Source organism: Rhyacophila brunnea, unplaced genomic scaffold, assembly GCF_057557595.1.
Source record: "Rhyacophila brunnea isolate RB1 unplaced genomic scaffold, BYU_Rbru_1.0 scaffold_1, whole genome shotgun sequence".
NCBI classification, from domain to species: Eukaryota; Metazoa; Arthropoda; class Insecta; order Trichoptera; family Rhyacophilidae; genus Rhyacophila; species Rhyacophila brunnea.
This window is the reverse complement of record NW_028232751.1, coordinates 49,742,091-49,756,229: the sequence shown is the minus strand read 5'-3', so window position 1 is coordinate 49,756,229 and position 14,139 is coordinate 49,742,091. Positions and strand designations below refer to the sequence as shown.

Here is a 14,139-nt window from a genome sequence, read left to right as displayed (position 1 = left end):
TATGGTGGGACGAGTTCAGAATAAATTTTTGAGACTCCTTAACTTGAGGCTGTATGGATACTATCCGTGGCCTTATCCAACTGACTTTCTCTTAAATATGCTTACATACTGCAGTTTAAACATTACAGGTTACACATTTTTCCGACTTATACGCAGTTTATATGAAAAGTAGTATTGACCTGTGAGTCCCTTATTACTATCTTAGAAATCGAGATCATCAGTTGTTTGTTCTCCCAACGTGTAGAACTAACCTTCTATCGGTGATTCCAATTATAAATTTATTCAACCAAATCGCATCAGATGTTGATATATTATCCTACATAATATGTGTATAGGTGGTCATTGTTTTATAAATTGTGTCTACTTTGCTCCATATTTGGTGTACTTCCATGACATATCTATTTTTTATATGAAATTTACTCTTTATACCTACTATTCTTAAATGTCATGTTGTGAACGTCTTAAATTTATAATATGTAAGTTATGTACTTAAATAAATAAATTTTAATTTGAATACATATACAATACACATGAATCGTCATATTTATAGTGATTAATTAATACCTACATCATTTTTATAATATTGTGATTTGCAGCACCTACCTACTTAATATTTAATATGCATACAAATTTTGTAGAAACTACAACGATTAAAACGTGAAGTGGCGAACATATCAAACTGGGTGATACCATGGGAGCTGAGAATCAAAGAGATAGAATCTCATTTTGGATCAGTTGTCGCGAGTTATTTCACTTTTCTTAGATGGCTGTTTTGGGTCAACCTGGTTATATCGGTCGTACTGCTTGTATTCGTGGTGGTTCCAGAGGTAAGTCTAACATTTCCGTACCTATATGTTTGTATTAACTACATATCCAATATGAATAGGTATATTTCTATCAATTTCAATCTGAGGGATACACCCTGGATGTCCATTATTAATGGTTACATATAAGTTATACGTATGCAGTTAATCGTGGGACAGTTATTCGTGCGCCACAATACGTGAAACTTGAGGTTCGTATAACATTTTATCAACTCACGAGTTCTTCGTTGAACATTTCACCGTGGAATACATTTGTACGTATCTTACAAAATGCGGCGATAGTTTGCAAATAGTACTGTTCCAATTAGATTAACCCTAATCTAACCTAACCTAACTTAGTAAAGACATCTCCACATGTTGTAGCATACGCATAAATATACTCCACGGTGAAATGTTCAACGAAGAACTCGTCATTTGATTAAATGTTACACGAACTCATGTTTCACGTACTGCGGCGCACGAATAAGTGTCCTGCGGTGAACTGTTTACGTACAAATTTTCGAATACGATTATTAATATCCACAATCACGTTTTTATACTAAAAAACCGTAAAATATTATATTACTTATGTAAGTACTAACATATTAATCAATGAATCGAAATTCTTTGAAATTTTAAATGTATTTTGTCCCCAGTAAGTAGGGGTCAAGCCAAATGATCTTAAATTATTTTAGTTATTTAGAATATATAGATCCAATATTGTTAATGGAACGTACATACTTATCTAATAAATTAATAATATTTAAGTATGTAGTTACGTCGGTACTACAAACTTGTGTGCTTCGACTTTGCGACAATCATTTCCAATAAAAACAGTTACAATTTTATAATGCCCGATGTCGCACAAAGAACCAAAGTGAGTTTCTTATGAAGAACTATTATATTGAAACCGTTTTGTTGTTGAACTAATTTTAATGTGAAATTTGTTATGTTGGTATTATTTTGTTTTATAGATCCTGACAGCTGACTTACATGCCGCAGGGGAGAGAAAGGAGATGCTACCAGAGGAGAGAAACAAATCGACCAATCTGCTAACTTTGTGGGAATTTGAAGGCATTCTGAAATACTCTCCTATATTTTATGGCTACTACACGAATCGGGACCCAGGCGAGAAAGGGGGCTACAGACTACCCTTAGCTTATTTCATGACAGGGCTGGCAGTATATGTCTATAGCTTCGTAGCTACACTTAGAAAGTAAATAATTAGCTCCACATTATCGCTATTTTTAAGTAATATTAAGTATTTTATAAGATTATATCACGATGCTCATAATATAGTTTCTAAAGATGTTACCTAACTCACAGTTTCATAGTTAAGAGTAAAGATGCTGAATTTACTTGTCGCTATTATGTAATCAATATACAAAATGTATCTAATCGAAAGGTATTTCATGAAACAAGTTCACACTTACCAATTGAAAGGCAAATACACACTGATGGTGTGATACTATCGATGCCGAGATGTGAAAGTACTCGTAATACAAACAGTTTGTCGTCATATTGAATATCTAATATTAAATGTACAATTTCTCGAAATTACCTTTTCATTATGAACATGCTTATAATAGAACAGTATTTCTATATATAAAAAAAACGAAATCATTTATTTTTCAAGGATGGCAGAAAACTCGAGAATGTCAAAGTTATCAGAAAAAGAAGACGAGTGCATATTTTCTTGGAAACTATTCACCGGGTGGGACTACATGATTGGGAATGCAGAGACTTCTCACAACAGAACTGCGTCAATCATTTTGGGCTTCAAAGAAGCTTTACTCGAAGAGGCTGAAAAAAAAAAAGTATTAAGAAAGTAAGAATTACATACAAAATAAATTCAAATAATATATATGCCAATACCAATCTATCCGTTTACTGTTTATTCGGTTATACCCCCAATCTACACAAATATTTATGAAACTTGTACAGTTTATAGAGTATATTGTTGGTAAAAATTTAAGGAGGTTAATTTTCTTCGCTTGCTTCAAACATGGCTCTCCATACAATCTTATCCCAAAACTAACAGTTTTGGTATAGAAAATAGATGATGATGATACATAACACCTAATCTCTAATTGCCACTGTCGGTTTCCAAATACAATTGAACAAAATAATATAGGCTTCGAATATCTATTTATTTGGCAAAAATGTATCTAATCTTAGTTAATTAAAATAATAAATTGAGCCATATAGTACCTATATATTTTCATTACAACTTAATATTGATATAGTTAATAGTTAATAAACTAGAAAAACATTTAATCAGTTGTATCCATACAATATAATAGGTATGTAAATGTATACTTAGTATTATTACTGAAAGACACATTTTTTTATAGCTGGAAAATTATAATTCAGCGTGGCATAGTCAACATATGTGTACTCTTCCTTCTTGGAGTATCAGCATACGCAGTTGTGGAGGTAGTCAGACGATCCAATGAACCTGAGGCCGAGGCATCATGGTGGAGACAAAACGAGATAACAATAGTCATGTCTCTCATCTCCTACATTTTCCCAAACTTCTTCGATATTCTTGGATTGATGGAAAGCTACCATCCGAGGAGGCAGCTCAGAATACAGCTGGCAAGGTAAGAGGCCGGACATATCCTAATAACATCATGTTGTAAACACTATTAAATATTAATATACTTATTCATCCGTATCATTAAGAATCCAAAGAGGTACCTTATCCAGGTAATCATTGGTGGAAGTATTTCACCTGTTGAGGGATTCCTGCTGAAAAATATCGTCATCGACTTTAGATCGACGAGGAGATTATACGGCAGAGTTTTAGTTCACTAACATTTTTTATCATAAAATTTAGATAGAACTTATCATTAGAGGCGATATTTTTTTTTTAATATGAACAGCATTACAGCAAGGCGTTTAAAAACAACGATCACACTTAGCAAAGGAAATGTCAATATATTATATTAACAAATTAATAATATAGTTTAAGATGATCTGGAAAATCGGTGATTGATTTAAGGATTGTAAAGTCAATTTTGATCCCCCTTCACAAAAAAGGTTCCTCGTGTTGTTATGCTTCATTGACTATCATAAGGCATTCGACTGTGGAAGTATATGTGAAAGAGATTTTTGGAAATGGGAGTTCCATTTTCGAGTGGTTTCCGAACGAGAAGATAGTCTGTCAACGATGTGATTTATGCCCTCAGTTATTCAATATATTATATGGAGAGCATATTATGATGCAGAGAGCCCTAGAACGTTGTAAAGGCGTAATAACAATTATCGGAGGCCAGAAAATAAACAACTTAAGATTTGTAGATACGCTACGCTAATTGTTGCTGATGACTCACAGAGCTGCTACACCGGGTAGAGGATGAGAGTAGCAATTACGGCCTCCTTATTAATCGTAATAAGACACATGATAATGGTGGTCGATCGGGCTAACCATCTACCAGAAGCAAGTATACTCCATAACCTAGAAATAATGGACGAGTTTGTATATTTGCGATCGAATATTAGTGGAAAAGGTGGATGTGAAGTAGAGATAAGAAGATGCACACAGATTGCAAAAAATTCGATGACACGTCTTACTTTTAAAATAATACTTTTGAAAATATTAATGATCTGCATATTTTTGTACGGTAAAGGGCAAGAAAGCGGACAGCAATTGGTGTTGGCGCCGAATGCTTCGTATTTATTGGACATAACATTGGAAGAACCAGTCAATCACTAGACATTCTGCAATTTTTTGGATGTATTCTTCAGCGCAGACCGTATAACTTGGAAAGACTGGTGGTTTTGAATTGCTTTCGGGGAAGGCAAAGCGGAGGAAGAGCGTCAGCGCGCTGGAGTGACTAAGTGAAGAAGCTGACTGGGGGCAGCTTTCACTCTGTCATGAGAAAAACAGAGGATCAATAGGGGTGGAAAGTCTTATGCTGCGAGCACACAGCAAAGAAAAGTTTCGGAAACATCCGCCGACCGTCGTTTGCGTCAATGGAGCGGGTCGAATGCGTTTCGTTTCCGTCCGAGAAAACACAGTTTTCAAGGGGATTCATAAACACGTTTTTTTAGAACTGCACTCCCTCTGCGAGCGTAATGTTTTTATACTTCATCCTTTACTTAGTAGGTATCTAGGTAATAAGGTTTTCACCCTTTCTTCATGTATTAAGTTATAATCTTTTTTTATTGTACCTATTAATAAGCTAGAATTCGATGTCAATGTGTATTTGCCATTGGCGAGTGCGCTCAGCGCCTGAAGATGCTGAAAGGCAAAACCTTCTAAAAAAAAAACTCGGTCGATAGTATTGATCAGACAAAGTTTATGATGATACATAATAGGCTCAATAATAGGTAATTTTCAAAATGCTTTCAATATAAAATAGTCCAGTTCCATAGAAATATTTATGCAGGTACAGATATTTTTATATTTATTTTTTTACCCCTGTACGCCAATGTACTGAGAGATAAATACGCTCGCAGCGGGAGTGCACTTCTAAAAAAAGTGTTTATGAATCCCCTTAAAAACTGTGTTTTCTCTGACGCAAACGAAACGCAATCGACCCGCTCCATAGACGCAAACAACGTTTGGCGGATGTTTCCAAAACTTCACTTTGCCGTGTGCTCGTAGCCTTAGTTTCTCAAAAAATAACGTAATTTCGAGGAGGTCACGGTTCTCAACCATGAGTCTTTTAGGAAAATATAGTTTATACACAATAGGTTTTAATTTATTTTACTAATTTAAGAAATGCCGTATTTTTCATAGATTTTTTCTCTGTAACACCTGGGTGGAGAATATAAGAAAATATGTCTCAAATTGACAAGAAGGCCAAAAAGTTTGATAAACACTGAATTTCTGAATATTAATATACCTAAATACTGGGATCAAAAAATCCATCGGAATTGACATCGCTAATTACCAGTAGGTATATAACATCACCATATTCGATCCTAAGAGGATAATAATATTATGGGTTCCCGCAGAGTGGAGGTTGTAATAACACAACGATAAATGGATGTTAGCCATTATTAGGTCTATGTTTTGGGTCCAAAAATAATTTTAAAAACAAAATGTAAATTTGTCTGACTCTGATTCGAACCCATAACCCATGACATTATTGGCTGACACGTTACCGCTCGGCCATCGTAGGCTAATATACTTATTTGATACGCGGCAGTTGCACAATATATAAATTTGAATACTCTTGTTGATTTCAGGATTATGCTGTTGAATCTTCTCAACTTATATTCCATGATAATTGCACTTTTTGCAAAGATAACTGACATGACAAAAGAATTGGAGCGCCTCAAGCCGAGTGACTTGACAACGACCATAGTGCCTCTTCTTTCAACAACCACCACCGTAGCTCAACACTCGACATTCACCGCAGAACCACTTACCACCTATGAGCCACCCATTTCCACATTTGCATACGAAATAACAGAAACTTTCACCCCCGAGAACTTCACAAACTGCTACAATGTTCAAGTTAATTGTTCAACTTCAAATAATAACAAAAATCTAACTGCCACTTTGATGACAATGCTGATAGCAAATATGACATCCTTTTCTTCAACAACTTCTTACGACCTGGCCACTAATAATAATTACATTTCGCCTGATACTAGCATGGCAACAGATTATTACGATTTGACTTCGATCGAATATAATGATTCGTCTACAATCCATCAAGATTTGAACTCATCTTATGATGAAATTAACTCATTCTTTTCGACAGTTCAAACAGAGTTTACATCACCTGGCAATGTTAGCTCTATGGACCTCGATAATTATAGCTCGGGTTCTAATGAAACATATTATGACAGGGAGTACTACGATGTGAGTAATTCGAATTCCATTGGCAACGAAGAATATTACGCCGATGAACCGATGAGAGAAAAAGCAATTTACAATGATACTACCACTCATCAAAACTTTATGCAAACTTCTACAATCGATTTAACGGAGTTTTTTACAATACCGAATGAAGAATCTGTCTTAAATATCACAGAAAATTCTACTGGAAATATTACAAAAGATAACTATAGTAATTTAGATGAAGGATATACGAGTGATGACAGTGCCACAAATCGAATAGAAGTAACTGGCGTTCCTAATTTAATAAGGATAGAAAAGTCTACTGAAATTCCTAGTGAAGAAATGTGTTTTATTACTCGGTGTGTTGATATGTCTTCCCAAGAATATAAAGATAATATTAAAAGCACTGTAATCTACGACGGAGTAGGGTCTGACAATAATGGACCTTCTTATTTGGCTCTGATACAAAGTGATTATCATTTTGAAAAGGCTTCCTCTGTGCATCTGGATATTGAAACGAGAAAAAAACTGAGGAAGCTCTGCTGGGAAACTATGTTTGGTCAAGAGTTAGTCAAATTGACAATGATGGATTTGGTAAGTAAAGTATCTATTATGTATAGTATTATTAATTTTATTTAACTGCCAATACAGTTTTCTAAAATATATTTTCCATTCTCCAATTAAAATTTTTAGATGAAGGTATTTTTTGTTTTGAACATCTTCAAAAAAATCCCAATCAAATCGGGTCAAAGTGGAGCTTTTTTTTCTATTTTCAAAGCACGATCCTGGACATACCTTAAACTTTGTAGATAATCTATCTATATAATTTTGAAGCCTTATTATCCTTTATATTTATTTTAAGCATTTGATGACTGCATAAAATATTTTTATTACATAAAATAGTATTCTTGTAAACCTTTCGCTCTAATGTTTTAGAATATAGTCATATTTCAGTACATAACTGTGCAGTGGTGTTAAGATTTTTTACATTTATTAATTTTTAAACGCATTTATAAAACCATTAGTATAATTTATGATAAGATAATTTTAGTAAAATAATTACGATAAAAAAATTATATTGATAATCTCTGTGATCCCAAATTTGACAAGAATTAGGCATTTTATTATTCAAAAAATGTGCAACACCACTGCACAGTTATGTACTGAAATATGACTATATTCTAAAACATTAGAGCGAGAGGTTTACAAGAATACTATTTTATGTAATAAAAATACTTTATGCAGTCATCAAAAGTGTGTGGCTTCAAAATTATATAAATAGATTATCTACAACGTTTAAGGTATGTCCAGGATCATGCTGAGCATGTTCCCCCTTAAGACAGTTTTCAACATCAACTATTCAAAATAATTGTTGAATTAACAAAATCTTCCAAAAATTATATTCTATATTTGTTTATGACAAATACAAGTATCATTATAATAACTCACATTAATGCAGCGATTTCCAAACTGGGGGGCGCGCCTTCCTGGGGAGGCGCGATCTGTTGTAAATGGAGGCGCGAAAAGTTTAACACAAAAATATAGCCACAGGTTTGCAGTTTGCAAGTGCATAGTTTATAAAACAGCAGCTAGTTATTAATTACATAAAAAAACAGTCCTATAAAAGTTAGGTTGTTTGCAAACTTGTATGAAGATAATATTATAGAGACTAATTTTATTATACCTCATTTCTATACTATTGCGCATGCCCCCCACAAGAGGGGGGCTGGCAGGGCTCCAGCCTGGGAGCCAGGTGTTCCAGATCGACCAGTTAAGTGAGATAAACACACACCACAAATTCGTTCTATTAGTAAAAAGTCGCCTGCGGCGCTGTTTCGGGTGATTACACAATATTAACATTTTATAATATAATATATGTGTGTGATATAATTTGATGTGATTGTGTGGTGTTTGTGTGATTGATGATAATTCACATATAGAATTTTATTTTATAATTATTTGTAGTGTATTTCCTCACTAATAAAAATGGTTAATAAGGAAACAAAAACTTTTGTTCAATTTTGGTTGAATCGAAATGAAGAATAATATAATACTCTGTCAAGAAAAGCAATGCAAGTAGGTACTGCTACCATTCGTAACATCATATTTATGCGAAACGGAATTTTCTGCATTAGATGCAATGAAATCTATATATCGAGCCCGTTTAGTAGAAAAAAAGCACTTTGTATAAAAATGTATTTAATGAAATAAAGGCGGGAGGCGCCAAGATTAGATTGTTTTAAAAGGGAGGCGTAGTAACTTAAAGTTCGGAAAGCACTGCATTAATGTATGTACCAACGTAATGATTAAATAAAATTGGTGGTTATGGATCAATATTAATAAATTATCAATGACAATTTTTTCTATTGGTTACTTTTATCATTGTCAGAATTATTTTAAAATTATGTATGTTCAATAACTGTTATATTAATTTAAAAAGTGATTGAATTTTTACTAAGGAAAGTTGAGGCAATCGAGAAAATACTTAAAATAAATACTAAGTCAAATAATACTGTTTCCTAATAATTACCATTGTTTATCAGTAGGTCATCCTATAGTATTATATTATTATTATATTTTACTTGGATAGATCATAAATAAATAATATTATTTTATTATCCGATTTGACAATATTATCTGTAAATTTAATATTATGTATATATATTGACATTTTTCAATATAGAATATTGTCAATAATCTGTATATATTATTGTCAAATATAACAAAGACGAAAGTCATGTTCAACTGCTTTGCGGGCCAAACAGAGATCCTCATCAGGGACAACAATTATTTTCTATAGATGGACGTATATTTTATGAAATTGTTCGCAGAGTAAAGCTAGGCTAGAATGCTTTTGGCCGTCTGAATAATGTCTTCAAAAGTGACCTTCCACTGTGCCTAAAGCGCAAAGTGTTCAACCAGTGTGTGCTTCCCGTAATGCGTGTGGAACATGGACTCTAAGTAAAAGAGAGATTCAGAAACTTAGGGTAGCAAAACGTGGTATGGAGAGGTGATTGCTGGGCATAACGCGAAAGGACAAAAAGAGGTATGAGTGGATAAGTAAGCAGAGAAGGGTTTGCGATGTGATAGAGTTCATTAAAAGTCTCAAATGGAGATGGGCTGGACAGATTGCTAGAAGAAAAGATAATCGTTGGACGAATTTAGTCATCCAGTTGTATCCAAGATGTACAAAACGTCCGCAAGGTAGACCTAGAGGCCGCTGGATCGATGAAATGATAAAGTTCTGCGGAAGTACGTGGCAACGCAACGGACAGGATCGAGATAAGTGAAAGCAGCTTAAAGAGGCCTTCATCCAGCAGTGGATAGATTCAGGCTGATGATGATGTAATATCGTCAAAGTCGGATTCATTTAATTGTATTATCGAGAGGTTATAATTACTTTTGATGGTATTTTTTATCTCACGCTATGGCGTTGCCGATGCAGCGCGGTTCCCAGTGGAATTTAATTAAATTCTTTGGTATCATTACCAGAAAGGCGTCGCTAATTTGCATTGCTATTTTGAGGATCACGCAGCGGAGAAACCTTATTCCGACAATTTGGATATATTATCTTATAATTTTTTTATTCTTTTTCCAGGTCCTGACCATCATGGCCACCTTATTCACGGACTTTTTCCGTGCTGTGTTCGTCAGATTTATGAATCGCTGCTGGTGCTGGGATTTGGAGAAGAAATTCCCTCAATACGGAGACTTTAAAATTGCTGAAAACATCCTTCACCTTGTTAATAATCAAGGCATGGTATGGATGGGAATGTTTTTCTCTCCTGGCCTCGTTGTCCTGAACCTTATCAAACTCGTAATCATAATGTATTTAAGATCATGGGCTGTAATGACGTGTAACGTCCCGCACGAAGTTGTCTTCAGAGCGTCGAGAAGTAACAACTTTTATTTGGCACTTCTTCTGACAATGTTGTTTCTTTGCGTTCTCCCTGTGGGATATGCCATCGTGTGGGTTGAGCCTTCATGGCACTGTGGTCCTTTCTCTAATTACCGAAGAATCTACCACCTTTTCACTCAAAGTTTGCTCAAATTCTTGCCAAAATCATTTCACAAAGCGTTGGATTATATCGCTTCTCCCGGTATAATTATTCCGCTACTAGTTTTGCTCATTTTAATTATCTACTATCTTCTATCGCTGACAGGTGCATTGAGAGAGGCGAACAACGATTTAAAGGTATGGATATAAAGCATTGTTATTTTGAGTTTTTTTACATAATATTATCATGTCCAATATTCTGATCTAGGTATAAGCTATGTGACAACTGGTCGCACCAGAGTTTTTTTTGTTTATTTAAAAGAAATGTTGTGAAAACAATATTTGGTGCAAAAAATAAGGATTGTAGCACATACAAAGCAATTACGAAATCTTCAACGGGTTTTGTGAATACCATATTATTCCAAATCAGCAATATCTCGACGAGTATTAAGTTGTTCGAGTCTTATAAATTTATGTGGTTCGACCAGCCCAGAATATTTGTGACACTGTCAGCATTCAAGATCGAACAGCGGAGTATAAACCAAAATGGAGACAACAACCAGAGATTTTAATTTGGATTGTTAAATGATGATGATTTTGTATTTGCGTTGTGGGAAGTGTAAATAACACATCACTTTGCATCTCATCCGTTGGTCACAGGTTCGAATACCTCTTCTTTACCAATGTCACATTTTGAAAATCTATAATGTGTTTTTAGATCCAGTATAATATATACCCAGTGGGTTAATGAACGAGTCATAGTACAACATAGTATGTTAATAGTATGGTTGTCGATATGCTCAGTGTCGAAGCAAAAAAAAATGGTATAGACCAGGTGGACGGAGGATTAAAGTACACCTATATAATATGAAGGAAATAGTTCTCTTCTGATTCATCTACCAGTGATGATAGTGTACATGAAAAGTCATTATGTCAGCCCGGAAAGTGGTCGTGGTTCCCACTCCTCACTTCCGCAACTTGGTACTTCAAAGACACCGCGCGCACGCCTCTGCGTTACCCATTTAAACGAAATCCACTGATTAGTACACTACACATACCTACGCTTGGAGCGTAGGCTGCGATCCTCATAAAAATGGCGTCATAGGCAATTTTAATCGCCCATATTCTTAAATATCCGTCGTCAGTCGTACGACTAACTCTCTGGAAGGCAATCCCGGCCTTGTGTACTGCAGTTTTGACATGGTTGTCGAATTGTAACATATTATTTAGTTCAACGCCAAGATAAGTAACTTTATTGGATACCTTAATGCTAGTATCTCCCATGCAAACAGTGGGAACCACACCGGGCTATAAAGTTGGGGTTGATACCCAACAGCATACTGTGCGGTATCGAGAAACCGGATGGTGGACACACCACTACCGATTCTGAAATGGCTATGATCCTACTCGAGGAGCAAATCCCCCTGGATGATGAATCTGGGGGTGATGGAGCCATGAGGATGGCCCGCTTTGAGGCTGTTCTACCGATTGATATGGACCATTTATCGTTACCGTCGGAGCAGGAGATCAACTATATCATCCGTGCATTAAAAACTGGCAAGGCAACGGGCCCGGACTTATTGACAACATCCTTGTCAAATGCACATGGGTCCTCGCTGCGCCAGAGATTACTACTCAAGTCAGTGATTGCATCAAGAGGGTAGGTAAGATTGTAATGATAAGACTCAGCTAGGATAGCATGTGATTGAGAGAATACCCTTATTTATTCCCGATAAAATAATAAAAACGGCGATAGTGAATAAAATTACAAAACAGATAATTATTACTATCGCTTTAGTAGGGTAACTGCAAACACGTATGGCGTCTTCAGTTGACTTGCCTCTTCTGAATCCGAATTGATTGTCTGAATGTGGTGCAGTTTCTGCCAGGTGGGTCTCAATATTAGTGTACAGAAGCTTCTCCAATATATTGCCGAGGGCCGGCAACAGCGTTAGGGGCCGATAGGATTTGGGATCCGATAGAGTATGACTGCAGGCTTTGAGGAATACTTTAAGTGAGCCCTGCTTCCTGCAATCGGGGAACGTGCCAGGTTCATAACCTATGGCGCAGCAGGGCCCCATGTACGCTTCAATTGCAGTTTGCAGTTCGGACCTGGCGCCTTGCCAGTGTTTAATAGACGGATATTTCATTGATCTCTTGCTCAGATGGTAGCGATGAATATTACGTGTCGATAGGAAGAGCAGCGTAACAATGAACCAGTCTTGTGGCGTCGTCATCCAAGGATTCATCATCCTGATAGATAAGTTTCTTACGAAGGCCCACAGCCGTTTCAGATTCTATACTAGTGTGTCTGCCATCTGGCCGTTTGATGCTACACATAATGCTACTCGGTCTGAGTCCTAGCCTTTATTGTGCGGTATTGTGGACCCAGATGTCCGAGTGCCCCTCAATACTGATGAAGTTCCGCCACTAATTCTTCTTGGCTTGGAGAATTGCCTTCTGGTAAGTGCATAATGCGGAAGCATGCATAGCGGCGAGGAGTTTGATAGAGGGTGAAGCAGACCGTTTCTTGGAGTGGTGTATCATGTGAACTGCCTTGCGAGCTTTTTCGAAGAGGGTTAGAAACGTGCTGTATCCACAATACCGACTGGCCTGGAAGCTTAAGTCTGCAGCGGCCGAATGAATAATCACCAGCGCCGGTTATTCATGCAGTCAATCAAGCGGAGACTGAGTGCAAACTCGGTATACGGGTTTTGGAAAATAACTGCTGATACTTGACAACCAAACGTAGGGGTTCGTGATACGCTCGATTAAGACCCAGTGTGGTGCAGGGCTGATTGATTTATAGGGTCCATCTTTGTGTAATTCTATCGAAATTTTTGGAAACCGCAACTTCAAACTTTTCCCAATTTCCGTCACGCGTTCTAAAACACGCAAGAGGGAGAGGAGATACGTTGGGTTTACCATCGTTTGAGGAGCCAGTATTTAGCTGAAAGGTGACCAGCAGGTAATCACTCATAGACTATCATCATAGACATACCTGCTGATCCATTTTTCTTCCGACTTCGTGGCCTCAGTGACTTCGATGTGACTGCTTCTCTGGGAGTCTGACACGATTGTCAGCATGCTACTGAGATGGTTAAGGGCCACCAGTCTGTGCTGGTGCACCGGGCCCTTAATGGAATCCGTGTTCCCCAAAATTTGATTAACTGGTGCATGAAGTGGTGACTGCGAGTTGATATTCAAGCAGATGATGATATTTCTTGCATTCAGCTAATATGCTATGCATGTGCTAATATTGGACGGGATGATAATATTATGTGTTTATTGAAATTGATGTCGTTTCTTCTTTATGCCGTTTCCAACGCTATATCGAAAAGCAATACTGCCAGTGGATCTCTTCGCCTGAGATTTGATAGTGCTTAAAATATCGTCGATTTCACAATCTAAGCATATACTGCCTTCATACTAGGGCGGGTTTAAACCATCTTACAAACTTTGAAGGGAATCCAAATTCTTCCATTACATTCAAGAGTATTCGCCTCTTTACGCTGCCATACGCTCCCCTGAAGTATATG

The 14,139-nt window shown here is 36.4% G+C and overlaps 1 protein-coding gene across 1 annotated transcript in view; it reads left to right on the top strand.

Annotated features, from left to right (window-relative positions):
• Positions 1-14,139, top strand: part of LOC147079908 (transmembrane channel-like protein) — a 102,248-nt gene that overhangs the window by 68,263 nt on the left and 19,846 nt on the right. The window contains exons 8-14 of the mRNA XM_085945884.1: positions 639-827; positions 1,778-2,019; positions 2,440-2,631; positions 3,158-3,406; positions 6,003-6,147; positions 7,093-7,197; positions 10,202-10,798. Of these exons, the coding sequence (XP_085802010.1) occupies positions 639-827; positions 1,778-2,019; positions 2,440-2,631; positions 3,158-3,406; positions 6,003-6,147; positions 7,093-7,197; positions 10,202-10,798 (1,719 nt within the window). The remainder of the gene's footprint in view (positions 1-638; positions 828-1,777; positions 2,020-2,439; positions 2,632-3,157; positions 3,407-6,002; positions 6,148-7,092; positions 7,198-10,201; positions 10,799-14,139) is intronic.